The sequence below is a fragment of the Cyclospora cayetanensis genome, unplaced genomic scaffold, assembly GCF_002999335.1.
Source record: "Cyclospora cayetanensis isolate NF1_C8 unplaced genomic scaffold, CcayRef3 CcayRef3_contig_295, whole genome shotgun sequence".
NCBI lineage: Eukaryota > Apicomplexa > Conoidasida > Eucoccidiorida > Eimeriidae > Cyclospora > Cyclospora cayetanensis.
In genome coordinates this window covers 1-27508 of record NW_020312253.1, presented here as the reverse complement: position 1 = coordinate 27508, position 27508 = coordinate 1, and the positions used below count along the sequence as shown (strand labels likewise).

Here is a 27508-nt window from a genome sequence, read left to right as displayed (position 1 = left end):
GGGAGATGGCGACAGCAGAAGCTGACACGACGCCAACAGTCGCAACGTGAAGAGCAACAGCAGCAACAACAGCAGCAGCAGCAGCAGCGGGCGAGTGGAATCTTGTCTCTCCACCCGAAGAAATCCGTAGGTCTCAAGAAATGGCTGGCTGCCAACCGACAAGCACCTAGTTTACTGGGGGCAAGCAGTCGAAATATACACTGTCTGTGTGTGTGTGCATATATGTATGCACATGTGCCTGCTACGCTGCAGAAGAAGAAATGCAAAATCATGTAGAACGAAGCAGGCCGTGTAGAGAGCTGAGTGGGGCAGACTGCTGGCTGGTTATTAGGCTGTCTGGCTGGCTAGCAGAAACGGCAGCACTCAGGAGTGAGCGCACTGCGTCCTGTGCAGTTAGAGCGATCGCAGGGGAGTATTGTTTCTCCGGATCCTAAGTCTAGCTACACGCAACTTCAAGTACACGAGAAGTCTAGAGGTGCTGCGCAGCCAGCCATTCGCGAGCTACGCGCCAGAGAACTCCTTCCGTCTCTCTCTCCCCCTCTCCCCACCCGCTCCCTAGAAGGAGGGAAGGAAAGGAGGCCCCTAAGAAGGGGTAATTAAGGCAAAAAGACCCCTGAACCAACACCCTCTTGCTAACAAACGCGAGCGCGCACTGCTCAACCTCTTTTCTGCACATGAACGCCTTCTTTTACGGCGTTGCAATTCGAGTCACGCACTGCACGTGGCTTTGGTGCCAGTATCCGCTCACAAGCCCCCCTCCGGCTTCTTGAGCTCCTCCTGGGGTTGCTGCCGTGGGGGGCCCCCTAGAGGGGCCCCTTTTTCGCGGTGCCTTGCGATGCAGCCGTCTCCTCCGCGCTGCTGGCCAGGTGCAGTGCGTGTTGCATGTCTTGGAGAGACAAAGCGAGTGCCCTCTTTAGCGCATCAGCTGCCTGCCTCCGTTTCTGCAGTTGCTGCTGCAGCCGCTGCACCACCTGCTGTTGCGCCTGCTGATTTCGCAGCAGCAAGAGCAAGTAGAGGAGGTTTCGATGCAGACGCGTGACTTTGCGAAGCGCATTCGAATACCCCTCTGTTCCTATGGCTAGCTCGTTCAAGTAGTGCATGCACGCTTCCACATATAGGGGAAACAGGCGCCTGAACTCGGATTTCGGGGGGGCGCCTGGGGTGTATAGACAGCTGTCAGCCTCCAGGGTCACCTCTGACGGCGAAAGCGAGTAACAGACTCCGAAGGCGGACCAGTAATCGTCGGGTAAATGCGGGGGGGGGCGACAAAACTCTCCCTGATGGTGTTGTAGCATGGATTCTTCCTCCTGAGGCTGGTTGTGCTGCGCCTCAGAGCCGTGCAGCCAGCGGGCTGGCAGCTGAGAGCAACAGGCAGGCGGGGGAGGAGTTCGGCCGTGAGCGGGAAGCTCTTGCTGGGAAGAGTCTTCCTGTTTGCGCATGCATGCAGAATGCATGCAATCGACCCAGTAGTAAGGAGGCGGAGGGAAGCCGCTGACAAACCTGTCAGCAGTCGTTGAACCCTCCATCCTCGGGGTGTCTGCAGCTTTGCTCTTCACGCCTTGCCTCCTGCTGCGCCGCTAGAACCAAGGAGAAGAGGGAAGGCAGGGTGGGGAAAGCAGGGAAGGGGCAGCCTGTTTTGTCGAGTGGGTTAGCATGAACGAAAAATTCGCACTCGCTCCCTAAGAGGGCCTGCCCTTCAGATTTTTGCTCATGCGCAATAAACAATGAACGGAAGCGGCGGAAATGGAGAGCGACAGTGCTGCAGCGGTCACCAACAACGAAATTCGCATACCCTGCAGCACCAGCAGCAGCTAGTCGCTGCTCTCTCTCTGCTGGTTGCCGCGTCAAGAAACATCTTCTGTCGATTTTTCCTGCAGGCAACGTCCTACAAAGCGCGACATTAGAGGGTGGAACCCCCAAATCGCGCAAAAACGCCGACCAAGGCGGGTGGGGGGCCCCTCCTGCCTGCCGCAGGGGCCCCCCCCTTTTCCATCCCCCAGCGGCAGCTGGCGACGGCGCATTTGGATATTCCAGTTGCTCTCTACGAATTCTAAACTCATTTTGCGGAGTATTCTGCGCCTAAATGCGTTGCCAAGAGCTGACGCCGCTCGGGTGCTTGCACACCCACGCGAGCGAACACGCAAGCACTTCCCTGACAGCAGCGACGCTGTTTTTAGTGTTAGGGCAGTCGACCGGCTAGAGTGGGCTTTGTTGCTCTGCACTTCCTTTCTCTCTCTCCACATGACATGAACAACGCACCCTAGAGCGCTTGCCCGAGAGGAATCACTCCAAAGCACATCCGCCGCTGCGTCGTGTAGACACCGCGTGCTGCACAGTAACGAATGTCGCAGAATGAGGGGCGATGCACCCGCAGTCCACTGCGGCAGCCCCCTCTGCGTCTTGACTTTTCTGTCAGTAGCTACAAGAGAGAATAGCGAGCAGCAGCAGCAGCGAAACCGCGCCAACCTCGGCTGGCACGAGCGGCTCGCTCCACCCGAGGCGAGGCGGGAAAAGGCACTGCAGCGAAGCATCCCCCCATGCACCAAAGCAGCACCTTTAGCGCAGTGGCATTGGTTACCCTGAAAAACTTACTGCAGAATGGGTGGCGTGTAGCAACACTATCGGGAACGCGTTTAGCCAGCAGCATAGCAGCGATGCAGCATGCACTCCACCCCATCTCCATGGCGACAGTAGGCGCCGGGACGGGGGGGTGTATAGACAGGCCGTATCTTTTGCGTATTCGCCCGCATACCCGCACTGTCCCCTGCCTGCATGCGGAGACAAACGTACGTTACCTGCATGATGACTTGGTTTGAAGAGAGCATGCGAGCATAGCCATTGGGGTGAGTAGCTGCCGTCAATCTCACCCTAAGCTTCACATGAAAGGGCACGCCGCTTCATTAACCTGAAGCAGGGGCATACGCGTCTCGGGAAAAAATGCGGCGTGCGTCGAAGAGCAACGCTCGCTTATTGAAGCAGCCATCCAGCGCCCAGAGTGAGCCAGCCTCAAGAGAGCATGCATGCAGCCCAGAGGAGCACTTGGTCAGCATGCGGTTGCATTCCGAATTCACGCGAGCCGATATACTCGTGTGTGTGCATGCATGCACGCGCTTGCGCGAGGAGGCAACGCGAGCAAACACGCAAGCCTCTTCCGTAAGCAGCCACGCCTGAATTGATTGCATGTGGCTCGGCTGCAAGTTTACGTGCCGACCATTGTAGAGCGCTAGACAGTGGCAACACAACTCAGGGCGTAACACGCAAGTCCAGCACACAAGTAGGAATATGTATACCATTGCTCCCCTCCCCGTTGCAGCAGCTCCAACACACGGCAGGGACTGTACTGCTCTCTTATTGGTGAGGCTCCTTCGCTCTGTTTACGCACGTCGAAAGTCTCCACCGAGGGGCACCTGCAGGAGCAGCGAGTTGCTGATGCTCCCATCAGACTGCACGAACGCATGCGCCTGCTTGCATGCGAAGAGCGAGTGTACTTACTCCAGCGAGAGGGCGCCTGAGGGTCAGAGAGAGTTTCGTCAGCCCCCCCCCGCCTTCCCTCCCTATAATGTCTAGTAGGTAACTCTAGCGAGGGCAAAACTCCCTTTATGTCTAGGAAAAAACTCTAGCGTGGGCAAACCCCCCTATTATGTCTAGGAAGTAACTCTAGTGTGGCCAGCCGAGAAGTACGCGTTTTTTTTTTCGCCTTTTTCACGGCTTCCCAAGAGCACTAGGCGTGAACGAGCACCCATTTTAAGCGCCTTCTCGTGATTAGCAACTGAGCTGCTTCTTCAGCTGTACAAAAAGCGGTCGGCTAGTTCGACGTCTCCAAGGCGAGCAGCCGCTGCTGCAGCTGCACTTCAGCGTATTACAGCAATCCCTTAAGGACAGAGAAGTCGAATTTCGGTCTGTCTGGCTTCTGCTGCTGCTGCTGCTGCTGCTGCTGCTGCTGGGCAGCCCCTCCGACACAGCAGCTGCCGCTACTGCTAGTAGGATGACGGGGAATGACGTACTGCTCTTCGGAGTCTCCCTCTTCACCCCACCAGCCCTCTCTTTCTCTGTCAGGTTCCTTGTTGGGAGACTGCAGCACTACCACTACGACGGAGAGGTTATCTAGCGAGTACCGCTGCATGGCCAGCTCGGCTAGCTGCTGGCTAGCTGTGAAGGGGGAATCCCCGGCTCTCAGCTTCGAACGCACCAAGGAAACGCACTCCTGGGATGTAAGAACGTCGAAGATGCCGTCACACGCCAACAGCAAGAACTCGTCCTCTAAGCAAACAAACGCACACACAAAAACACGACAACACCAGCATTCCCAGCACCCGGTAGAGCCGGCAATCCGGGATCTCAAGCCGCCGTAACTCTCGCAGCAGCAAAGCAAGAGATCAACTGCTTCACACTCTGCGGCACGAGCAACAGCCAACGCAGATTTCACGCTCCTCCTACATACGACAGCTGCAAGACTGGAGGCAAAAACACGAGCACAAGCAGCAACTCTGGCAGAAAACAGCAACTCTTGCAGAAACAGCAACTCTTGCAGAAACAGCAACTCTTGCAGAAACAGCAACTCTTGCAGAAACAGCAACTCTTGCAGAAACAGCAACTCTTGCAGAAACAGCAACTCTTGCAGAAACAGCAACGCTTGCAGCAGCACCCCCAGCAAGTCGAAATGCACGAGTAGCCGCAACACCATCACCAGAAACACTGACCCTTTCTAATGTGATGTACGTTGACGTCTGGCTCGCTGCTTAAGCCCATGAGCTTCTCGCCTGTCTGTTTGCTGAAACCTCCAAAGGCGCGAGAGACAGCTAAAACGCCATTCAAATACCCCTACGTCAGACCAATCAAAGTCACACGGACTGTAAACACAGACGTTGGCAGTCGCCATCCGAGCAGCACCCAATGCAAGGCAAGGGTGACTCGAAGGACGGGAGCAAGAGAACGGCGCGCATAGATAGACAGATAGACGTACACACACAAACACGCACATCGCACAGACAGACAAGCAAGCAGAGAGACAGACAGACAAACCAAGACAAAACAAAAGAGCAAAAGCCTGTGGGGAGTACTTCGTCGTCATAGCTGCCTCCAGCGGCTCGAACCCTCGCTTGCTCCTTTCTGTTGGTGCGAAGATGGTGATCTTCTGTAAGAGGCACAGCACGGCCAGCTCGGGAGATGATACACCGACTGCAGAGAGTAAGGCATAAAATTACGTCTGCAGTCGCAATAAGAATGCGGAGAGGGAGAGTCAAGACATCCCCGGTATGCCGCCCCCTCACGTCTGAAGAGAAGAGCAGAGAAAGAGGACAGAAGGCGTGAGGCGCATGCGCGAGAAGCAGCAAACAAAGCCCCTTTTACCTGTCTCCTAGACTGGCAACATATAATGTGTTGTGTTGCAGCAACGCCACGCATGCAGTAGTTCCGGAGGAAAAAAGCGACTGAGAGTGGAAACAAAAAAGGGGGGAAAGAGAACCTTTTGAATTGCCAGCAGCACGCCACCCCACCCCATCTGCAAGCACCCCCTTGCCGCTGCAAAGAGGAAATTCGACGTCGTCGCTCGAGATCGACGCTACGCCTACACCGCAACTCTGTGCCCAGTACGCAGCGCCTCACCGTCTCCGTGTCTGTGAAGCCGCTACCCCCAATTTGCTCCAAAACGAGCCGCTGCAACGCAGCCTCTGTTTCCGCAAAGCCCCACTTCAGTGCTCCGCAGATATCTGCATGCAAAGAAACAAGAAAGGACGACACATACGCAGAGGGAGACAGCGCAGTGCAGAAAACGGGGTGTCTCGACAGCGAGAATCCCCTAGTCGCCGTCGTCAACACACGCGGCGCCTTCACGGCACGCAGGGAAGCCCCTTCGCCAACGGCTCCACACATAAACAGACATGCGCCTCACTTATTGCATGCCAATGCAACAGAGGCGAAAGAGGCAACAGAGATGAAAAAGAGATGAAAAAGAGATGAAAAAGAGATGAAAGAGATGAAAAAGGCAACAGAGATGAAAGAGGCAAAAGAGATGAAAAAGGCAAAAGAGATGAAAAAGAGATGAAAAAGAGATGAGAGAGATGAAAAAGAGATGAAAAAGAGATGAGAGAGATGAAAAAGAGATGAAAAAGGCAACAGAGACAAAAGAGGCAACAGAGATGAAAGAGTCAACAGAGGCAAAAGAGATGAAAAATGCAACAGAGACGAAAGAGGCAACAGAGGCAACAGAGATGAAAGAGGCAACAGAGATGAGAGAGGCAACAGAGATGAAAGAGTCAACAGAGACGAAAAAAGAGGCAAAAGAGATGAAAGAGAAGAAAGAGTCAACAGAGGCAACAGAGACGGAAGAGGCAACATTTCTTACCGTGTGTCATGTAGTGCGGCTCCCTGCAAACATTGATGTGCAGATTTTCTCTAACAAAGTCGACGGCAGCTTCTCCGTTATGCCCATCGTACACAGCGAAAAACATAGTCTGCATGCGAGGCAGGCGGTACAGCAGGAAACAAAAGAAGGAGCATAGTCTGCTGCGAGGATGCGCGCAGGCTTAAGGCTGCATATCAGAGCAACAACTCAGCTCTTTTGAGAAGTCGTAAAAGCATCCGACAGCACAAACGGTTCCCCTCTAACGCTTAAGCTGCCCTCCCTAAGCCCTCCACAAACAAACACACATACATATATACACACTGTCTCCCTTCTTCTTCTTTCTCCCCCCTCCTTCTGTCTCCCTTCTCCCTCTTTCTCCCCCCCCCTTCTGTCTCCCTTCTTCTTCCCCGGCTATTTTTCCTTCCTCGCCAGACGCCTGCAGCACCAGCACGCTAGGGAGCTGTATTTGCTGCTGAAATCGCTGTGTTGCACTAACCGGCTGCCCTGTCTGGGGGGCGCATGCAGCCCCAAGATCAGTGCTCGCGTACACTCGATCTTCATTGTACGTGCGGTGTCCAGACGCGGAGTGATGGCCATACGTCACCTTGCCTGCGAGAAGGCAGCAGATCAGGAGAGCACCTGGAGGGAATAGTGGGAGCAGCAGCAGCATCTGCGCAGCAGCAGCAACACCTAAGGGACGGCGAAAAGGCTTGTCACGCCTAGCAGCATGCAGAACCACGCAGACGACTCGACGCACTGAAGTCGAAAGCCGCTTGCTCCGCAGAAATGATCCTCGACGCCATTCTATAGAAAAAGGTATGGCGTCTGTCTCCTCTGTGCGAATGAGGGCCCCCCCCCCTCCTGCTGCTGAATTTCGCGCTGCTATGACTGCTGCTGTTGCAGCCTGCTGCGCGGCGAGGAGTGGGAGGTTCCGCGAATCGCAGTTCGAGGTGACTATCTCTGCATCTGCTGCTGCTGCTCGGGCTGATTCTGCCTCCAGCGCACTCAGAAACGCTCGACGTCAGGAAGCATGTGCTGCTGCTCCCGCTGTGTCTGCTGCTCTTCGCCGCCGACAGCGGATGCAGTCGCCGAGTATCCATCATCAGCCTCCCCCGCTGCTGCAGTCCAGCAGCGGCAGCCTCTGCAGCAGCTGCTGCATCGAGTTCTTCGTAAGGATCTCTCACAATGCCTTCGGCGAGGATCTCTTCTCTTCGAATGAGGCACAGAGACACCTGCAGCAGCTCTGGATCACTTGCAGCAGCAGCAGTGTCTGCAGACGCTGCTGCTGCTGTTGCGTCACTGCTGCTGCTTCCCAGCTGCAGCAACGCTCGCTTGCCCGCCTCCTCTTCGACGTTCTTCACGGGGGAACCTTCGGCAGGAGAGCTCAAACCGCTGCTGCTGCTAATGCTGCTGCTGATGCTGCTGCTAATGCTGCTGCTAATGCTGCTGCTGATGCTGCTGCTAATGCTGCTGCTAATGCTGCTGCTAATGCTGCTCCTAATGCTGCTGCCTCCTCCAGAGCAGCAAAAGCCTTTGTGCCCCCCCCAAGAGACGGCGAGTCGTGCAGAAACACCGCGTGGCCATTCAGTAGGAGCTCCAAAGGCAACCAGTCTACTTGTAGCAGTTTCTATGACGGCTGTCAGCTGTGCAGTGCAGACAGACACCCCGGCAGCAACGGCAGGCGCAGAAGCAGCAGCGAGCATCAAAAGAAGTAGCAGTCCTCTTCACAGAGGTCCCCTCGTAGGCACTCCAATGCACAGACACGGAGTGTACCGACAGCCCCACCACACGCACATGTGCATGCACACACCTCGCACTTTCCCTGGAAAAAAAAGCACAGTCCTCAAGAAATCGGAACCAACAGAGGAGTGGCGCTCAAGTTTCTCCGAAGAGTCAGATGCCGCAAAAAGAAGGAGACAGAAGAAGGGCAGGCTATGAGAGGGGGGAGGAAAGAAGCGCGAGGGGTGGATAGCCAGCTTGTCAGAGTGAGCGAAAAGACGGCGCGGAGACACATGCGAGAAAGACACAGAAAGCATCTCCGAAAGCGGTATACACGCAAACAGGGAGCTCCCAAGTATACGAGCAGCAGGCGAGCAGAGACGCTCAAGGCGAAGAACGTGGTGAGGAACTGTCACCGACTTGTCTGTGACTATAGGGTCCACTAGCTGCAGCAAAGTGCCGCGTAAGGAGCCGCAGAAAGGTGGCTTTCAAGGCAGGAGACGAGAAGCTGATGATGCGATTGCAGAGGCACTCAGGCTGCAACACAGAAGCACGACACAGACTGCCCGACGAAAGGATTTCTTTCTCCGTGCTGCCCCTCCACGAACGTCTCTCCGGAGGGAGAGACGTCAAAATAGCACACGAAACAAGGTGCTGCTGGTGTTGCTGTTATTGTTGCTGCAGCTGCTAGTGTTGTGCTTCTTGCCGCCGCTGCAATGAGCAAAACGCATGCTGCAGGAAAAGGCTAAGGATCTCCGTGCGTCAAAAACAAAAGCAAGAGGCAACTGCAGGCATTTAGCTGCAGGCATTTAGCTGCAGGCATTTAGCTGCTGCGATTGATCGACGCTAACCACACGAGCGCCTGACGCTTACTAGGCTCGGTATGAAGCACCACCAGCGATCCTGTGTAGACAGCTGCTGTATCAGTTGCTGCAGACTTCTGCAGCAGCGAGCCGTGCGGAGTACATGGCGGAAGATGCAGCTGCCACATCCACAGCCTGCAGCAACGGCTGCGTCACAGCAGCAGGGTTCTTCGACTGCGGCTTCTTCTTCAGCAGCAGCCGACACTGCAGCTGCAGCGTCAGCGCTGTCATGACACCCCACTGCCAGCAGATCTCCCTGCTCTGAGTACACCTGGGGAAGAGCAACGGAATCTGCGGAGACTGACGCAGGAGCTACTCCTGAGATTCTCAAGGAGGATAGCCCTCCACTGGAGGCCTGGTGCTGAGCTTCTGAGCCGCAAGACGCTGCGCATGCGCCAGCGGCAGCAGCGGGAAAAGCAGCAAGGCGCGATGTGCCTCCTGGGGGTGCAGCAGGCACTGCTGCTACGGCTGACTTGCTGCTCGATGAAAATTCTGTCATATGAGAATACGAATGGAAGAAACCGCGGCAGCCTTCCGTGCGTTGTTGCTATGCGCCAGATGAGTCACCACAGCGGCTGCTGAGGCTCAAAGGCGCAAAGCAGCGCGAGCAGCGGATCCGTGAAAGTAGAACGAGCACTCAGCTGCTGCTGCTGCAGCAGGAAGCACAACTCTGCACACCCGCCGTTCCCGATGCAGCTGCAGATGTGACAAAGCCTGCTGCAACGCGCTTTGAAGCCCTCTCCCTCGCCAAGGAGGGAAGAAGGCAAGCGCTGCAAGCGCTGCAAGCGCTGCAGAGGCCGTTGGGATGACCGTCGCTGCTGCTACTGCCGCGGAAGCTGCTCCCCAACGACCACATCCACAGAGATTCGGTGACGCTGGGTGGTTCCAGGAAGTATGAACTCCTCGGAAGAAGGAACGGCTGCGTTTGCTGTATGGACACCACGCGCACAAGCAGCACTCTCTGCAGCGGCTGCACGAAATAGAGGGCAGCGAGAGCAGCGAACAGGCGCTCATAGGGAGAGTAAAACTTGCTCAAGAAAGCTTAAACTAAACTACAAACCCAAATTCATAGAAAGTATGCGCCAGATCGTGTTGCAACCACAACACCTCTGCGCTCCCATCAAGAGGGCATGGGGCTGTCTGCGGCTGCTGCTGCTGCTGATGCTCCTATTGCTGCCGCTGCAAATGGCTTTAACGGCGGCTTATGCGGTATTAATTAAGGTTTTATGTCGCATGCATCCATGTCGGAGCAGCACCTTCTCAGCGGCCACGCACGCGCCGCTCTCCTTTGCCGCAGCTCTTAGCCACCCAGCCGAGGGAAGGCTTGCTGGGAAGACACGTATGTTGTTTTACACCGATCCTGCTGCTACGCCAGAGGCGAATACTCACACGATTAATAGATGCCAAACTAACAGTTTCGGGGCAGTCCTACACAGTACGATGCAGAGCTGAAGAAGACGCGCATTTTCCATAGTATTTTGCTCCATGCGGCGTTTAGAGGTAGGTGGGTGCACTTTTCTTGCGACCTCTCGTGTCTGGCAGTTTTTACCGCCACCTCCGTTTGTGCATAGCTATCTGGCGTGGGCAGCATCAAAGAGCATCAGACAGCCAACTTCCCCTAAGCAAGACAGGGCCCGCCTGTACGTGCGTCTCAACGGACTGATGGTTTATCGTGTATGTAATGCCCAATCTGGGGTTCTTCTTAACACACACTTAACTCCAGCTGCAACAAATATTTCCTAGAAGCTTGCTGAGTATTTCTCAAATGAACTTCTGCCTTGTTCTGCTCCCGCCCCTCTAAATCCGGAAATGAGGGAAAAGGGAAACCTAGGGTGCGCGTCGCTGGTCCCTATACGCAAGTTGAAAATTCACAGCTTGTTGAACATGTCATGCGGCGTACATGCACACAGCATCGAGTCTTCTCGATCACACAGACGCTATTCAGCAATACATGTGGTGCACAAAGTTACAAACTCAGGTAAGCCAGCTGCGCACTAATTCCATGTAAATAGAACTGATGTGGCCGGAAGTACAGAGGTGTAGTCCGTTTCTTGTCATATACGCCGCTCTATCTGAAATCCCTTACCATGGGAAACCTGCACACAGCAATGCAGGCTTGACAGGAACACTTAGGGAGTGCAGTCTGCGGAAGAGGACAGCACTTTAAGCAGGGCAAATGAACGTTTCAGTGCATGAGTAACTGCATCCCCTGAGCATTCTGTGCATCCGAAAATACGGCCACAAGGCAGCGTAGCGCACATGCGCTCACTCTTCACTCTTGTAATGCGGAGCTACTCAAATGCAAGAAAAGCAAGTAAAATGTGCGAATATGCCTAAACTGTGCATTTGAGCCTAGACAAAATCCGAAGTATTATTTACCAAACAGAGCAGAAAGAGCGTTTGATGAGGGGCAGCACAGCCCATTGCTGCTCATTTGCAGTGCTCGTGCAGCATCTGTGAAATCGAGCATCGCTACCGTGCTCACGGTTGCTTTTGCGGGAGTTCTAAGCAGCACATCCTTGAGCAGAGGCTAAGGGGCTTAATCTACGTGTATGTACGCCATGATGAGCACCCGTATGACCCTGTACGCTTGCCGAGAGGAAGAGGTTCGCTTTTCATGCCTTTTAGCCAGGATAGTACCCAACTTTTTTGCGACATTTGAGTTGTAGTGCATTTACCGGGACCAAAGGGTAGCTGACCACTGTCAACATAAAGTAAAAATCAGATGAATGCACGCTGTTGGATCGTAACAGTACTCGAGCATATTTTGGGGCAGCTGGCGGATATAGTGGAGAAAGGCATACCGAGGGGTCAACTTCTTCCTCTCTTTGAAAGCGATTTTTAGACACGCTAGAGTTTGCGTGTTTGTGTAAGCCAGAGCGCCTGAGCTCTTCTGAGAGCATGATGCTCTGCACACCTGGAGCCTTCTAGAGGGTACATTGTTGAGTTGCTGGTTTGCCTCTGAATCCAACTGAGGCCTTTTGGTTGGAGCAAACAGCAGCGATATATGGAGTTTGAATGCATGTTTGAGCACCCTGAGTCGCCGGTTGTACTTGATACTGGCGAGTTCTGCATCCGGATTTGTTTATCTTAGTGTGCCCCCCTTCGCTTAGTCAGCACGCATTTTTCAGCTACCTTACGAGCATTTCAAAGGTTTTTTATGAATATTCCCTTTTATTTCACCCTTTAAAGGAAAAGCATAGGGCACCAATATAAAGCCCTGTGGAGTGCGCTAGTGTTCAGAGTTAGTTTGCGATCACCTCAACGGCCTGGAATTGTAATCAGCTGCCCCCTGGCAATCCTCCTTCGTCGGAAGCCCAGTGCCTTGTGGCGAATGCACAATAGGAACACGTTTCCGTTCAAAAGCAAGTTGCAGATGCATACTTGGCTGCTACGTCCCTCTTCTAGGGGGCTAGTTCCTAGCCCAGAGGCTCATCAAAATCGTGTGCCTTGCCTATTTGAGCAGCGTGGGGATATTCAGGCCTTTTCCCGTTACCCTCCATGAAAGCAGGCTTAGAGGCACTCTTAGCGGAGGATGTTTTAACTTCAATTTAAACAGCTGTGGAATGATCGCGAAGTGTGTGCCGGCCGTCCGCTAGTGGCGTCTTTCCCAGTAGCTTGAATCGAGGCGAAGCAGCGTGTGATGCAGCGCGCTGGGAGTTCGCTTGGATCAGAATGAGGCGATTGATCAAAGCATGACGAGAACCAGGACGTCAAATGCTGCAAGAAAGATGTGGACGCGTGCAAGCAGCAGGTGAGCGGACCGTGGACGTCAATGAAGCTGTAGCAGCCTGCAAAAGGTGACAGCTTTAAGCAGGAAAGTCGACATGCAATATTGGTATGTGCTTGGGATGGCCTACTAGCACGCGGTAGCCTCTCTTTGCATTCGGATGAAAAGATACACGCAAGACGCCTGCATCTGGGCTTCGCAGTGCCCTTGCCATGATGAGGCATTGAACCACACATGCGAAAAGCCGCAATAGCCCTAGCAAAACATCGTTCATAATGCCTGTTGCCGCAGGGAGCGCTCACACACACACACACACTCTCTCAGCGATTCTTCTGCACCTGCGAGCAGCTTCGAGTGTACCCTCATATTTCATCTCGCATATGGAGGCTCCCCAGGAGAGGATGAAATTTACATAGGCCTCGGGCGCTCCAAATGCGTACACTGAAAAGATTAGGCAAGTACATACACCCACGACTCTGTCTGCATTGGCGAGCCAGCAAACCTCCAAGGTAGGTGACCTTGCGTACAGACAAGCGCGTTGGTTTTTGGTTCCATACTTCAAGCGCAATTTCCGCCTGATTTGACATCTGAAACAGGAGACGTGAATGTAGCGCTATGCTATGATCACGCCGTCAAAAATTCCTAGTGTGCCTCCTACCCTCCTCTTTCCCCAAAGTCGCGCAGTGTACTGCAAAGATCTTACACCAAGCATGACGACGTTCGCCGCTGACAGACCACCAACGCCCCGTGGAGGTTTGGCGATCACAAGGTAAGAGTATCTTCGCTTACAGCGTTTGCTGCTGAAGCGGCTGCTGCTGCCTGCCCTCCCTGGTGGAGAAGGCTTTTTGGCATGGGCTGGATGCGTGCCGCTAAACTTTGTCTGTCTAGTGTCGAGAGGGAAATTGGAAAAGGCTGTCGGATAAAAGGACTAAATGGCGTTCTTCACGTGCACGAATCTGCATCTCCAGAACCTAAAGAGAGACACTGTAAGGACTCTTAAATATTTCCTTCTACTACTGTCGTTCCTTCTCGTTCCCCTTAGATGAGGCTTTCCTGCCCAGAAAGCCCCTCAAGAGGTGTCATCCTCCCTCAGGCTTGAGCGCGCAGCCTTAAGGCGCGCTGTTGCGCTTCCCAGTGTAGTGTACATACACCGCGCGCTCTTTAAGGTGCTGCTCAAATCGAACGGCTACAGCCCCAGAAGCACTCGAGCTGATTCTCCTACTGCAGTGCAGCATGGCACCTTTTTGTCACGCTGCCCTGCTGCTGCTAAATTACTGCCAGCCGCAAAAGCAGCCAGCAAGAGAGCATCCCTCTACAAGTTCAGGCAGGAGGAGAGACAGTGAAACTGCGCAGATGGCACTAGCTGATCTGTGCGGCAGCAGTGTCAGAAAGAGCGGCGCGAAGAGCACCTCCCGAGGCGCACGAAGGGGATAAGGGTTTTTTTTCTGCAGCAGCATTAGCAGCAGCAGCACCGGCTGCTGCTGCTGCTAATGCTGCTACAGTTGTTCGGAGCAGCCGCCGCTGCTCCGAAGCAGCCCAATTCGTTGGAGGCTCGGTGTCTCGCAGACTTCGAGGATCAGCAGCACGGGCAGCAGCAGCAGCAGCAGTGCAGCAACAAAGGCCAGCCACACCTCCGCGGGTGTGTGAAAGAAGCGTGCAGTCATATACGCCATAAGAAGACAGCAACAGCAAATAACGCTGTAGTAGGCTGCACACAGGAAAGGGGCAACCCGCGAAAGTGAAGGCACACGCCGCCACGAGCTTCTTCTGCTGCTGCTGCTGCGGCTCTCTCCCGCAGTGTCAGGCGGAGGCGGGTGCGAAGCGAAAGCGGCAGACGTTTCAATAGCCACAATGAGCACAGCCAGAACATACAACAGCACGTGATCGCTAACATCGATATCCGTCCAGCTGATTCTTTCCTCCCCCTCGTCTGCGTCTTCTTCCCAAGCTCCCGAATGCAGCGAGGGCGAAGACAGCGGCTGCTGCTGCTGCAGGTGCTGCTGCAGCTGATCAAGCCACCGACCAAGCTTCGAACCCAGCCAGTTGAATCCCGTGTACAAGCAAATGCCTCGATACAGAATGAGGAGCGACAGAAAGGCAGCACGCGGCACATGAACAAGCGTCAAGGGAGCGGCAGAAAACAAGGAAAATCCCCAACCCCCCAACAGCAGCAGATGCAGCTGCAAGCCTCCCCAGCCGAGCAGCCGCTGATGCAAGAATCGTGCCAAGGGGTAGCACGGCGTTCCGAAGGCAGCAAACTCCGGCTGCAGAGACACCAGAGGCAGCGATCCGAAGGCGCCTTTCTCACTCTGCGCGTACTCCGCAGCTTCAGAAACCTCGCCGGGAGGTGGTGTTTCTGAAGGCGCCACGGAAATCTCCCACAGCCGTGCCGCACTGGCTGCAGAGGGCGCTTGTTTCTCCTGATCAAATAGGCGGAGGAAAGCAGAAGGCAGCAAGCCTCCCGTCGCGGCTCGCAGCGCAGAGGCGTAGAGAATCAAACGGCCTCGTGGATCTGACAGAGTCACTTGCTGCTGCTCGAGGAGCTGCATCAGAATCAACTCAAAGGCCATTTCACAGCAAGCCGCCTTGGGGCTTCCCGCTGCATGCGGCGTTGGCACGCAAACCGCCTCCTGCTGTAGCGGCTGCCGAGGAAGCTGCTGCGGCGGGCTTTGCAACAACTGCGTTTCCGACGCCTTAAGACTGCTGCATTGCATGCATTCTCCAGGAAAAGCTGCACATGTGCTCGGAAAGTCTGCCGCTGTTGTTGTTCCCGGAGAAGCTAAAGAAGGCACCACACCCATCACGCTTGCAGCGCCTGCTTGCACTGCAGCACTTGCTGCGTGCTGGATGTTTCTGAAGTGTGTCAACGCGCGAATGACTGCATTGGCTGCGCTCAACGCAGCTGCTTTTAAACGGCTTGCACCAGCACTTAGCCAGCTCTTTGCCGCGGAGGCAGCGGCTGCTGCATGGGCGGAGGCGGAAGCGGCGAGATATGCAAAGTCTTCCTCAGCGCATACAAGCACTGAAGCAGGAGAAGCAGCCGTAGCGGGAGAAATGAAAGAGCGAAGCTGCTTAGCTGCCTTGGCTCGAACAAAAAACCAGACACCCCTGGGGAACGGAGGTAAAGAACACGTGCTGTTGCTAGTATTGCTGCTGCCGCTATTGTTGCTGGTGCTGTTGCTGCTGCTGGCACTGTTGTTGCTGCTGGTCGTACTGTTGTTGCTGTTGCTCGCGCTGTTGCTGTTGCTCCTAGGGATGCTGTTGCTGCTCTGAGACACCACGGCAGGGGAAGACAGCACGCTGTTGCTGCGCCTGCATGTGGCACGACTGCTACTGCTGCTGCTGCTGACATCCCTGCTGCTGTCTCGCAGCAATGCAGCAGATGTGAAAAACAGCCTCGTCACATGGCTCCTAGAGTCCACTAATCCCCCAGTTGCTGCTTCTTCTGCTGCTGCTGCTGCTGCTTCTTCTGCCACTGCTTCCGAGCTCGCGCAGCAGCCGCTGCTGCAGAATTCTGTCTCTGGAGACTGTTGCTTTCGTTGCTGCAAGGCTTGCAAGAAAAGCATCGCCGCCTCCGAAGAGAGTGCTGCAGACTGGCTGCTGTCAATGCCAGCTGTTGCCGCTGCAGTGGCCTCTGCAAATACTGCTGCCGCTTCTTTTGAAGGGTGCAGCAGCAGCAGCTGCTGCTGCAGCTCGAAGAGCTGCTGCGGGTGGTGCCAGCACAGCGGCAAAGGATGCTGCTGCTGCTGCGCCGACGACTGTAGAAGCTGCTGCTGCAGCTGCCGAAAGGTTGCTAGCTGCAGGCGCTGCAAGTCTCTAGGTCTCATGCGCACCAGCTTGTGCTTGTGAAAGAGACAGCCGAGCAGCAAGGCTCCCGCGAGCAGCAGCAGCAGCAGCAGCAGCAGCCCGTAGAAGAAACACCTCCCCTTTGGTGGATTCTGCTGCTGCTGATTTTGCAGCGGCTGTGCTGGCAAGGCAGAGGCTCTGTCAGGCAACTGCTGCTGCTGGGATGGTCGCGGTAGGAGCAAGATATCGTCATCACTCTCCGCGGGGAGCTCTTTGCTGCTGCCTCTCCTGTCTCCTCCAGTGTCTCCCCCCAGAAGTTCAGCTAGTGCCCCCACAAGGCTGTTGCTGCTGCTGCTCCGACTGCTGCTGCCTTTGCGAAAGGCTTTCGTGTGTTGCCAGAGCTCTGGAAGGCGGCTGCCACTCCCTATTCTGCTCTTGTTGCTGTTGCTGCTCCTGTCTTGCTGCCGCGCAATACCAATAAAGGCATGCTTACCTTGCCCTTCAAAGGGCTGACTCTCGATCTGCTGCTTGGGCTGCTGCATCTGCTGCTTGGGCTGCTGTATCTGCTGCTTGTGCTGCTGTATCTGCTGCCTCACTCCCCGAAAAGCTGCACGTGCTTCGGCTAAAGGAGGCGCTGCAGCTGCACCTGCCGTTGAGGCACTAACCACGACAAGCCCTGACTGTACAGCCAGCGTGGAGGCGTCAAGGTGCGTCGAGCATGCGTCTGCTGCTTGCGCGTCTTCTGCTGCTGCTGCAGCGCATACAGACTGAGGGAGTTCGAGGGGAGTTGCAATGTCACATGCCGTCAAGGCTACATTCATGAGTCGCGACGGCGTCTTCTCTTGCTCATCGGCGAGCTGCTGCGGCTGCTGCTGCTGCAGACAGCGGCTTGCTAAAGCTGCAGCAGGGGGAGACAATCCTGTTGCTTTTGCTGATGAAAGCGGCATGAACGATGCAGTTTCGGATATCGTGGCTTCTTCAGATGGGCGAAGATCAGCTTGCAAGGAACGCACTTGGCGAGGGTTGAGCTGACCTTCTTGTCGTGATCTCCCCTCGTCGTTTCGCGCGCCATAATTTGGAATTGCAGCAGCTTTTTGCTGCCTGCTGGATGCTGCGTTTAGAGATACTGCATGGTGCTGCTGTGGATGCTGCTGCTGCTGCTGCCGTTCTGGAGGCGATATCGACGATGCATGCGGCTCCTCTTGCTGCTCTCCATGGTTTGCAGCAGCAGGGCCTGTCTCGCGCTTCTGCTGCTGCTTTTGCTGCTTTTGTGTGTGTTGTTGTTGCGAATGTTGCTGTTGTTGTTGCGAATGTTGCTGTTGTTGTTGCGTATGTTGCTGTTGCTGTTGCGTATGTTGCTGTTGTTGTTGCGTATGTTGCTGTTGTTGTTGCGTATGTTGCTGTTGTGTATGTTGCTGTTGTTGTTGCGTATGTTGCTGTTGTTGCTGTTGTTGTTGCGTATGTTGCTGTTGTTGTTGCGAATGTTGCTGTTGCGTGTGTTGCTGCTGCGTGTGTTGCTGTTGCGAGTGTTGCTGCTGCGTGTGTTGCTGTTGCGTGTGTTGCTGTTGCTGCTGGAGTTGATGCTGTATCCGAGGGAGCCTATGCAGCTGTAGCAGCTCCTGCTGCTGCAACTGCAGCACGGGTGGCATTGAGGCCGTTGAGGGCTTTCGCCTATTGCTGCTGGCGTGCTTTTTAGGTAGAGAGGGCTAGGAGCTGCGTTGGGGTGCCTCTCTCTGTACGTACACACACACAGACACAGAGAGAGAGCGAGCGAGCGAGATCGAGATCCCCCTTGCACCGCCGAAGGCTGCGTTCCGACTCGTCTGCGAGGGATGGCGGCAGCTGAATTCGCTGCCGCTGCAGTGCCTTCGCTGCGGAGAGCAAGCGGAGGAGGGGGGAGAGGGGGGCAGGCTTGCGGCTGGCTAGGTTGGGCGAGTCGGAGACTCGACGACTCCAACGAAGACTCCAGCCTTCGCCTTTAAAGCCAAAAAGCAGACAAATCGCGAGGAATTACGCGCGTGAAATGCGCTGCAGTGGCGTGTCTCTCACGGTGGGCAGGGCCTGCGCTCCTTGGGTGGTTGCGCTGCATGGCGAGTGACAAAGAGAGGAGTCTGCAGGAGCTTGCTCGAGACTGAGAACGCGAGAATGCATTTTCTGAGGTGTCTCGTCACCGCCTCGGCAGTCGTCGCCGCTGCTGTTTCGCCCGCTGGCCGCCTCCACTGACACAAACGTTGCGGCAGCATGCGCTGCTTTGGGGCTTGCTGCTGGCTGGCGCTCCGCACTGCCCGATGCGCTTCCTGCATGCTCACGACGCTCTCGAGTCAGCCAGCCAGCCAGCCTTTTCCAGAAAGCTCCTTCTGCGGAGCAGAGAGGAGGCGAATTCCCTCGCCACACGCTTTCTTGCGCGGCTTCCCCGGAGCTCGCTAACGCCCTCCCTCTCGCTAACCCGCGTGTCGGCGCGCAAGGCGACTTTTGAATTTGAACTTCGTGCAGGCCGTTGCCTCCTTGGCGCTTTTTCCTTCGGAATTCCTCCAAAGGCTCAGCCGTACGCAGACAGACAGACAGACAGACAGACAGACAGACAGACAGACAGACAGACACACAGACAGACACACCCCGGATACTTGGCGCCTCCATGGAGTAGCCGCGACAGCACCCCCGAAACGCCTTCCTCCCTCCCTCCCCCCCCCGAGCCACGCGCTCGCTGCCATGCACTCCGCAGCCATGTGGGAAGGCCAGCCCGCTCTTCCGGGGGGCCCCCCCTTTGCACCCCTACCTTCGCTGTCTGCAGAGGGTCTGGGGGCCCCCCCCTTTGCACCCCTATCTTCGCTGTCTGCAGAGGGTCTGGGGGCCCTCAGATCCTTCGAGGGGGGCCTCGGGTGCATTGATGGAAGCAGCGCATGCATTCAGGGGCTCTCCGCTGCACTCGTCCATGCTGCGCAAACGCCTGCCGTCTACCATTTCATCGCGGCTCTCCAGAGACAGATCGAAGCTGCGGCTGCTGGAGAGGCAGCAGGATCGTCGACTCAAGGAAACGGAAGCCAGCTGGTGCTGCTGCTCTACGTAATCAACGACGTCTTGCAGCGATGCTGCAGTTGTGGGGCCCCCTTCCTGCTGCAGCTGTGTTGCGGGCCCCTGCAGAGTCTCTGTGCAGCTGCTGCCGCGCCAGCAGCTGCTGCTGCGCAGCGCGACGAAATCAGGAGGGTGCTCAACATTCTCAAACAAAGGGATACTTTTGGGGGCGGGCAGATATGCGACGTGCTGCTGCGCATCCTCGAAGGCGATGATCTCCAGGTTCCGGAGGTTCCCAGATACCTCATGCAGCAACAGCAGCAACAGCTGCAACAGCAAAAGCAACAACAAAAGCAACAGCTGCAACAGCAGCACCAACTGCAACAGCTGCAACAGCAGCAACAGTACCAAAGGCCAGGATACAAAGCAGCGGAAGCACCAGACTCCAAACAGGCAAGCGGTGGTTGCAATGGTTCTTCTTAGGGTTGCCTTGAATGGGCTGGGGATTTTTTTTATCACATCAAGGCGACACAAATTACAATGCCATGATTGAAAGTCTTACTTTCGGGGTCTGGGAAAGTGCTTTCTGTCTCTCTCTCTCGCTGAGCAGTATCCGCTGCTGCGGGGTGTATGTACAGCTCAAAGGCCCCCAGACGTTGGACGGCTTTCGTCTGCAATTCCCGGCTGCGTCCGATGCCTCGATAGCAGCAGCAGCTGAAGCAGCTACTCCCACAACAGCAGAAGACGAAGCCTTCCAACAGCAGATACAGCGAACTCTCTCTTTGGTCAAAGACTGTACGCTCACAATCAGAGATGCGCAGGATAGCAGGTAAAGGATCAACGAGCGATTCATGAACACGGAGGCAGCACCTCCATTTGCAGACGCGCGATTGTGTTTCTGAATATTAGACACTGGAGTCTGTAGGCTAGACTCCTCTGGAAGCCTCTCTCCTGCTTGCACTGGTTTGCCGTGGACAGGCTAATTGTCGCATACACTGCAGAAGCGTTCATGCATGCATTTCTGCATGCATTTCTGCATGCTGGAGCTGCCGCGCAGCACTGTTTGGGGGCTGGTGCTGCTGCAGGAAGCGCCAGAGCATGCGGGTGCAGGAGGTGCAGCAGTCTCTGCAGCGGCTTGCCAGGGGGCAAGAGCTTGAGCCGTCGGTGGGAATATCAGCACATCAGCAAGTAGGCTCGAATGAACGAATGTTTAGAGGGGCCGCCGCCTTTCTGCAGCGGGCTGCTTGCATGCAGCTCGCTTGTCGCTGCAGCAGTGTGGTGGTGTTAGGACGCTTGGTGGCTTTTTTGTGTGGATTGCATGCGCAGTCGCAGGCTCACCTGCAGGCGAGCTTGACGAATGCACGAGCGCGCATTGCGCGTCTCTATGAAAAGGAGTGGAATAAAACCGTCCAGCTTCAGGTAGGTGCCTCCCGAGCTGGTGTGTCACTCACACGGGGCAGTGCAGCTCCTTAGAAATGCAAATATGGCAGCAGGATGGTCCGCCGGCGTGTATGTATGTACACCGCATTGACGATGTGGTACAGTTGCATCAACAGAGACCCTCATTCGTATGGTTTCTGGAGGATGGGGGAAGATGGGGGATGCTCTCTCGTGCCTAGTGGCGGCTGCTGCGGAGAAGTGACCCCCTTCGCATGCTAGGAGAAGCAAAGGCGTGTTTTGCTGCAGGAAGCTTTCCTGCTGCTCGCCGAGAAATTGGAAGAACGCATGTGCGAGGCCTTGCTGAGGCACTGCAAATGCAGGCAGCTCAAACTGTCGATCGACAGGGCGTACGCGGAAAAGAAAGCCGGCTTAGCAGCTGTTAACAAACAGTTTTAGTCGTTGTCAGCAGCACCTAGTGTGGTACAACCCATGCGCGGCTCGCATACCTGCAGCAGCAAGGATTCTTTACCGCCGCTTTCGTGGCTCCGCTGACGTGTCGTGCTGCAGCAGCAAACACGTCTAACGTGCTCAGGCAGTCCCGCAGACGACACAGGCAGAGCTTCGCCAGCAGCACTTGCGGCAGCGGGTGCCGCTGTGTGTTTTCTTGCGCAGTGTGTGTCTTCTCAAGACATACACACATACAGACATATATACACAGAGGAGGATAGGACCGTTCGTATCACGTGCCTTCCTTGCTCCGAATTTAGGACTGCGCCAGGGGGCCCTGCTGTGCAGCTCAAGAGCCGCAAAAAAAACGTAGCCTGTGCATGCGTTCTTGAGGAAGTACACCTCGTCTACCCCCACCCTCTTGCTTCCCGGCCTTCTTCCCCTAGGCTGTGCTTTCAGAAATTACCCAACGCCAGTGCCTAAGGACGACGAGCTCCCAGCTGGAGCAGCACCTCTCTTGAGCAGCACCATTTGGGTGGTCGGGATGTGTCTAGACACCTCACAAAGCTGCACCCTTGACAAAAAAATTCAGTCTTAAAAGACGGATTTCTAACCCGTAAACGCCCTTAAAATGCCCTTGAACGCATTTTGACCCTAGGGCAATGCGATGACTTGTTCCGCATGCGGATGTGATGGAGGCCTTAACTTTGGTTACATGCAACAAGTACATATGTACACTCAAATACATACATGTCTGTATGCCTATAGCATGTACATAAATACACACAGATACATATATATATATATATGCCTTTTGCCGACGTCCGTGTAAGCATGTACATGCAAATATATACACGCAAGGCTAGGGGACGCCATGCAGAAGGAGGGCCGCCTGGCGCGCTGCATGCATGCAAAATGTGCAGTTGCATACATGAACATACACCCCAAAACTCCGGAAGACACACGCTCAAGAAAACCTTGGTCATACATGCACCGGAGAGACACGCATGAGCCAAGCACGGCACACCCTGCACTGCTGTCTACTGCGGCGCGCATGTTTTCGCATGGGGACCCCCCCGTAGCACACCGTCCGAGCAGTCAAGTATACACATTCGGGGCAGAAGGACGTCGAGTGCGTCGCATGCGCCAAATCCCAATCTTCTGCCGCTTAACCGGATGCACATGCTGTCTGCCAGCATGTGCATCCGTAAGGGGCAGCCTTCTGCCACAGCCTCTAGACTGCCTGTCTCTTGTGTGAGCAGATGGTATTCAGCTTAGCCAAAAACAGCAGGGCCCCTTTCTAAACCTTGCAGAGCACTAGGCCTGTGCTTTCCTTTCCGAAAGATGCCCGAAAAGCTTTATATAATTGTCGTAATCAAGACGCGCTTGGGAAGACTGGTAGCGCGTCAAAGAGATTCCAGATATGAGGGTTGCATCCACAGGGCCCTTCGTGTAGCCTGCCTTACGCACCTGGGAATAATCACAAGAAATCCAAACGATTCACACACATACACCGGAACCCCTTGGGAGCCGCGCGCTTCCTCCAGAGCCTACTAGCAACCCGCTGCACGTCTGATGCCTCGCATTCTCCGCATGCATGCATCCCAACGGCGGCAAGCCCCACACTTTCAGGCAGTGCCTTATCATCCCTCGGACGGCAACAAGCGGCATGCGAGTCGACGCATGCAGTCAATCGCGCACATAGACATGGCATAGACATACAGACAGTCAACTACTGCCAACCACACACAGACAGACAGTGTATCTGGGGAAGCCACACCAAACACCCTCATGATACACCCCAGAATCCTTAGAGAACGAAGGCCGCCCTTCATGCTTGGCAAGCATAAAGCCGCAGCGAGTTAAAAGAACGGCAAACACGGGAGCGAGCGCTGATCCGTAAAGGCAGCGAGGGCTCTTACACTTGTAGAGACTACACGCAAGCTGAATTTCCCCCCTCCAAATGCTTTTTACCAGGGATGTAATAGTCTCTTCCTTGCTCATTCCCGTCTCGGCCGCTACCTCGGGCAGATATGTCGCCTGGTAATTCTTTAAGCCCCTGTGCAGAAAAATTTCGATAGGTTCAAATGCGCGCATGCCACTAGAGCAACTCCAGACCGCAGTAGTGGGAGGCTTCTCGCGAAGCGACAACGTTGCAACACTACTGTCAAGACCAGCGCTTTTACGCAAAGACGCTACAACAGCTCGTAGAGAGGGGTCATTAGGCTTCAGACTTCTTCTCCAGGCTTACCCTCTGCCCTTTGCAGTGAAGTTGATAATGATACCATGCAGACCAACATCCCAGTCATATGGATCCTTCCCGCGCTGCAGAATATACACACGAACGTACGTACATTCAGCGACAAAATATTCACATATTTCATGCAAATAGAACATACATGCGTAAATGCATCAATTCACACATACATACACAGATAGATGCATTCATACATGCACACATGTAGAGAGACAGATAGATGCATTCATACATGCACACACATAGAGAGATAGATAGATAGATACATACACATACATACATACTTACATACTTACACACAGACACACATAAACACACACAACACACCCTTTAAAAGGCACCCTAACGCACAAGCCTTGACCCTCAAGCCCTCGCGCTGAGGCTAGTCCAGACTGAGCGGCTTCTGCCTCCTGGAAGAATTAATTGGCGAAGAGAGCAGCTCAGCTCAAAAAGCCGGCAGCCCCTTTAGCGCTAAACACGTACTTCGAAACTGTGCAGAAGAGATACGTGGCATTTGAGTTCAGGAATTTCTGACGGCGTTATGGGATTGAAACGTGAGTCATTTAGCGCACTAAGTAGTGCATAGTTCTCTGCAGCGCCAAACGCAATGAATCTCAAACGCTGAGGGCAGGAGCGTGGGCACCTCCCCTTCCTCTCTTTTTTTCAAAGGAAAGCAAGCGCACTGAGTTTGGTGATGGGAATCGGTTCAAGAGAGCCAATGCATCCTCGTAGATTGACGTCTTCCTCTTTAAAGCCCCAGTGCCCGCTGCGGCGTTTCATCCACGTAACAAAAGCAGGCACTTGTGCATGCTTCTCGTGGAGCGCCTCAACGGAAGGGGGCATTGGAGGTTCTTCACTAGGACCCTGAGCAAAAAACACCTTTTAAGCCTCAGGGAATGAACTGAAGTTTTCTAATACACTTCAAGCCATGACACCCAAACCTACGCGCCAACAGGTTGCTCTTCCAAGACACGCGGTGTCTATTTGTCAGCTTTCGAGGAGCAGGACGAGAAGCAATACCTTGGGCAAAAGTGTACCCTACCTCGAAGTATGCGATGAGCGAATCAAACATCCAAGCACACATTTCCTGATCCGCCTTTATGCCTCCGTCTGCGGGAGCTCCTGAGGAGAACAAAGCCGAGGGAGGAGGCTCTAATGCCATACACCTCTTCAAACGTAGACAAGGCGGCAGGCTGTCGCGCAGCTCATGACACATGCCGCAAGAGACCTTCCACACTCCTCGACGGCTGCGTGTAAGGGTCCATCATCTTAGGGCCTAATAGGGAGAAGAGAAGACTCAACTGTGGAGTGTTCAGGGAGAGGGGTAGAGGCGCACCAGGAGCATTGGTGATGAACTTGTTGGCTCTTTCTTCTGCTAGCTGAGAGGGGCCTGTGAAGGAGTCTGCAGTCGAGTCTTCGGATGGAGCTTCCTCTCGCTCCGTAAGAGTCGGTGGCATTGCTGTCTCCTCGCTTTCTTGCAGTTCCCCCTGCTGCGCTGGCGTTAGCTGCAGGTGCTCGTCCCGAGCAGCGGTTAACAGAGGCGCAGCGAGGAGGGCGATGAGACAGAGAAGCGAAAGGAGCCTTGGGCAGTGAGACAGCAACAAACTGCGGGAGAATCCAGCAGCAGAGTGTATTGTTGGAGCTGCGTTTTTTAGCGTCCTGCTGTTGCTTGCGCTGCTGCTAGTAGGAGGAGGAGCAGTGGCGGTCGAATTCGCAGTGTTACAAGTATTGCCAGGGATGGTACCAGTGGCTGTTGTGGCAGCAGTTGCACAAGTAGCAGGAGTTATAGGAGCACTCAAAGCAGTACTACAAGTAATTAGTGTGGCGAGGCACTGGGGGGGATGCCCCGCGTCCTTCCCCCGCGAATGGTTAACCATTGGTCTCAGTAGTTGCAAAACTACAATGAGCAGGCAGCGCCTGGCTCTCTCAGTGATCCGGAAAGAGAGAAACAAATGGGAGGCAAAAGGACACCCACAACGAGAAACGGAGCAGCTGTTCACAGCCCCCTTTGGAGAAGTTGCCCAGAAATGGATAGTGCAACAGCACAGAGAAGGAAAAGGATAGGTCTGCTCGTCTCGCTTCAAACAATATCAAAAAATCTTGCCTTAGCCGGTTCCCACCTAACCTCGACTCTCGTAAGGGGCGGGTGGTAGAATCACCGCAGCTGTGGCTCGGGGGTGCTCTCCCTTGTTTTTCTTTTGCATTCCACTTTTCACTCCCTTGCACTTTTCAAACGCCTTTTCAAAAGAATATTTCTCCAGGCTTCGAAAAAGAGATCTCTGCGCCGACGCTCGGTTGCTCGGACACGTTAGCGGTTGAGGGCCAGAGACCCTCCGCGTGTGACACAAGCAACATGCACACAGAAAGAGCTCCAAAATATTCCCTTTTCTACTTTAACATTTATTGCAGCATATTATTTCTCCATTTAACAAGCCTCAACACTTCCGTTGGTGCACCAACCACCCACAAGCATGCGCATTGCAGTGGGCAGTGGACAACCCATCCCAACACTTCAGATCTCGGTGCTCTGCCTTCCTTCGAAGTGCAACACCGCGTCTCCCTTCCAGTCCGTGACGTCTGAGCGCTGACGCGTATAGAGCCACAAAGCGCCAGCGTAGATAAATGCCCTCCATATGTAACAGCTAGTCGGGGCACACAATGCACCAAGTTCGCTGTTGGTAAGGTGTGACCAGCTGCATTCCCTCTCAGTGGACACTCCTTGACTAGCGGTTACCACAGTGTCTACGGGGGAGGGGTAGCTCCTTTTACACATTAACGCCTTTACACCTGCCCTCCATGGCTATAATGCCTTGGTTGCACAATGGTCCACGCTGGGCAACGACAGGCACCACCAGCTGGATTCTATCTATTAAACACTTGGTCAGCCGTTCGTCCCACTGCTTGGTGGCTCCAAAAATGTCTTGCTGCAGAACGTAGCGAGGAATACCATTCATTTATTGTTTCATGTAGGGTCTCAGTAGACAGACACTCCACGAGACACCTGACTCCAGGCTTACACAGGGCATAGTAGAAAGTTATTGAGTGGATTCCAAAAATATTCCATCAACCTCCCTCCTGCGTCTCGCAGAGGCTCAAAATATGGGGAGAGGAGGAGGTTGGATGCGCGTTGCTGCACCGTTTTGAACACTCTGAGCATTCAAGGCTAGTCGCAAACAGCATCTTGTGCACACGAAAAGCAACGTTACGTCTTCTTGCACCAAGCTAAGGCACCAATGCAATAAATAAGATTCACGGATAGGCATAACAGTAAGGCCAATCCTATTAAAATTTTCATTCAATAAAACTACCGCAGCGTAGTCAGGAGGGGTAGGCTACACTTAAGCTCTTTCTCCTGGATCAGCTATTTGGTAAAGAGGCATGACTCCCAGAACCCAATGAGATCTCTACAAATAATCCGATCGTATTTCGCAGTAGAGCAGAAAAATATGATGGCCGCACGGATAGCCATATATTTCAGGATTTCATCAGCCAGTTGGAGATCTGCTTCACTTTGACCCCTTAGATGACGAAAACGGGTGCCCCTTGCTGCTTGATTGTTGAAAAAAAGAGCGATTCGGCAATGACTCTTATTTTATATAGGACTTCGTCTGCGTAAATGCATTAATACAGGTCAACCTTTCATACAGGGCGCGACTGATAGGTTCCTCCCGAGATTAGCTCAACGGCAAAGTTGAGAAGAACTGAAACAGATTTAGCAGGAGAATCTCTTAAGATACTTGTGTTAAGAACACATAGCTCTATAGCTTGCAAAAGCCAAGGCTTACAACAACGGGTGCTATATGAGTGCCTCCGGCTTTTGCGACGTGTTGCGTGAGGTAGTCGCAGGATGGGAAGCGACTCAGCGATTAAACAGTCGACCAGTGCAGCTTCCACAGAGAATGAACTACTTACGACTCCAGGACCCAATAACTGCAACTCCCGTATCTTTGGCTCACGCGGAGGAGCTCAAT

At 54.3% G+C, this 27508-nt stretch overlaps 5 protein-coding genes across 5 annotated transcripts; 1 reads left to right on the top strand and 4 right to left on the bottom strand.

Annotated features, from left to right (window-relative positions):
* Positions 1 to 13: 13 nt before the first annotated feature.
* Positions 14 to 1526, bottom strand: LOC113147601 (the record flags this gene model as incomplete). Its single annotated transcript, XM_026338680.1, has 2 exons — positions 835 to 1526; positions 14 to 101 (listed from the first exon to the last, which is right to left on the bottom strand). Coding segments are annotated over exons 1-2 (780 nt in total), but the record flags the coding sequence as incomplete, so codon positions are not given.
* Positions 1527 to 3859: 2333 nt separating this feature from the next.
* Positions 3860 to 9424, bottom strand: LOC34622616 (probable protein phosphatase 2C 56). Its single transcript, XM_026338679.1, has 8 exons — positions 9151 to 9424; positions 6840 to 6952; positions 6344 to 6452; positions 5605 to 5708; positions 5350 to 5429; positions 5061 to 5178; positions 4701 to 4821; positions 3860 to 4260 (listed from the first exon to the last, which is right to left on the bottom strand). Exons 1-8 carry the CDS (start codon positions 9422 to 9424, stop codon positions 3860 to 3862), a joined length of 1320 nt encoding a protein of 439 aa, XP_026194464.1.
* Positions 9425 to 13268: 3844 nt separating this feature from the next.
* On the bottom strand, positions 13269 to 18090 carry LOC113147600. Its single transcript, XM_026338678.1, has 5 exons — positions 17749 to 18090; positions 16147 to 17208; positions 14472 to 15918; positions 14192 to 14268; positions 13269 to 13583 (listed from the first exon to the last, which is right to left on the bottom strand). The coding sequence occupies exons 1-5, from the start codon at positions 18088 to 18090 to the stop codon at positions 13269 to 13271; spliced, it is 3243 nt and encodes a 1080-aa protein (XP_026194463.1).
* Positions 18091 to 19165: 1075 nt separating this feature from the next.
* Positions 19166 to 21289, top strand: LOC34621615. Its single transcript, XM_026338677.1, has 6 exons — positions 19166 to 19806; positions 19867 to 19906; positions 20092 to 20282; positions 20539 to 20641; positions 20780 to 20872; positions 21140 to 21289. The coding sequence occupies exons 1-6, from the start codon at positions 19166 to 19168 to the stop codon at positions 21287 to 21289; spliced, it is 1218 nt and encodes a 405-aa protein (XP_026194462.1).
* A 1308-nt stretch (positions 21290 to 22597) lies between these two features.
* On the bottom strand, positions 22598 to 25414 carry LOC34621614. Its single transcript, XM_026338676.1, has 7 exons — positions 24874 to 25414; positions 24580 to 24659; positions 24221 to 24416; positions 24021 to 24127; positions 23532 to 23605; positions 23255 to 23339; positions 22598 to 22750 (listed from the first exon to the last, which is right to left on the bottom strand). Exons 1-7 carry the CDS (start codon positions 25412 to 25414, stop codon positions 22598 to 22600), a joined length of 1236 nt encoding a protein of 411 aa, XP_026194461.1.
* Positions 25415 to 27508: the final 2094 nt, after the last annotated feature.

Bases quoted from the DNA above. Each gene is read 5' to 3' on its own strand.
- LOC34622616 (XM_026338679.1), bottom strand. From the start codon at position 9,424: ATGACAGAATTTTCATCGAGCAGCAAGTCAGCCGTAGCAGCAGTGCCT. The intron at 5,430-5,604 runs GTGAGGCGCTGC...TTCCACTCTCAG, and splicing joins GCTTCACAGACACGGAGACG to TCGCTTTTTTCCTCCGGAAC. The intron at 4,261-4,700 runs GTCAGTGTTTCT...TTGTTTGCTTAG, and splicing joins CGTACATCACATTAGAAAGG to AGGACGAGTTCTTGCTGTTG.
- LOC113147600 (XM_026338678.1), bottom strand. From the start codon at position 18,090: ATGCCACCCGTGCTGCAGTTGCAGCAGCAGGAGCTGCTACAGCTGCAT. The intron at 15,919-16,146 runs GCGAGCTCGGAA...TCTCAGAGCAGC, and splicing joins TCTGCAGCAGCGGCTGCTGC to AACAGCATCCCTAGGAGCAA. The intron at 14,269-14,471 runs ACCCGCCTCCGC...CTGGCCTTTGTT, and splicing joins GTCTGCCGCTTTCGCTTCGC to GCTGCACTGCTGCTGCTGCT.
- LOC34621615 (XM_026338677.1), top strand. From the start codon at position 19,166: ATGTGGGAAGGCCAGCCCGCTCTTCCGGGGGGCCCCCCCTTTGCACCC. The intron at 19,807-19,866 runs GCAACAGCTGCA...ACAGTACCAAAG, and splicing joins CAGCAAAAGCAACAACAAAA to GCCAGGATACAAAGCAGCGG. The intron at 20,873-21,139 runs GTAGGTGCCTCC...GTTTTGCTGCAG, and splicing joins ATAAAACCGTCCAGCTTCAG to GAAGCTTTCCTGCTGCTCGC.
- LOC34621614 (XM_026338676.1), bottom strand. From the start codon at position 25,414: ATGGTTAACCATTCGCGGGGGAAGGACGCGGGGCATCCCCCCCAGTGC. The intron at 24,128-24,220 runs GTGCGCTTGCTT...TTGGCGCTGCAG, and splicing joins GATTCCCATCACCAAACTCA to AGAACTATGCACTACTTAGT. The intron at 23,606-24,020 runs GTACGTGTTTAG...TATATTCTGCAG, and splicing joins CTCTTCTGCACAGTTTCGAA to CGCGGGAAGGATCCATATGA.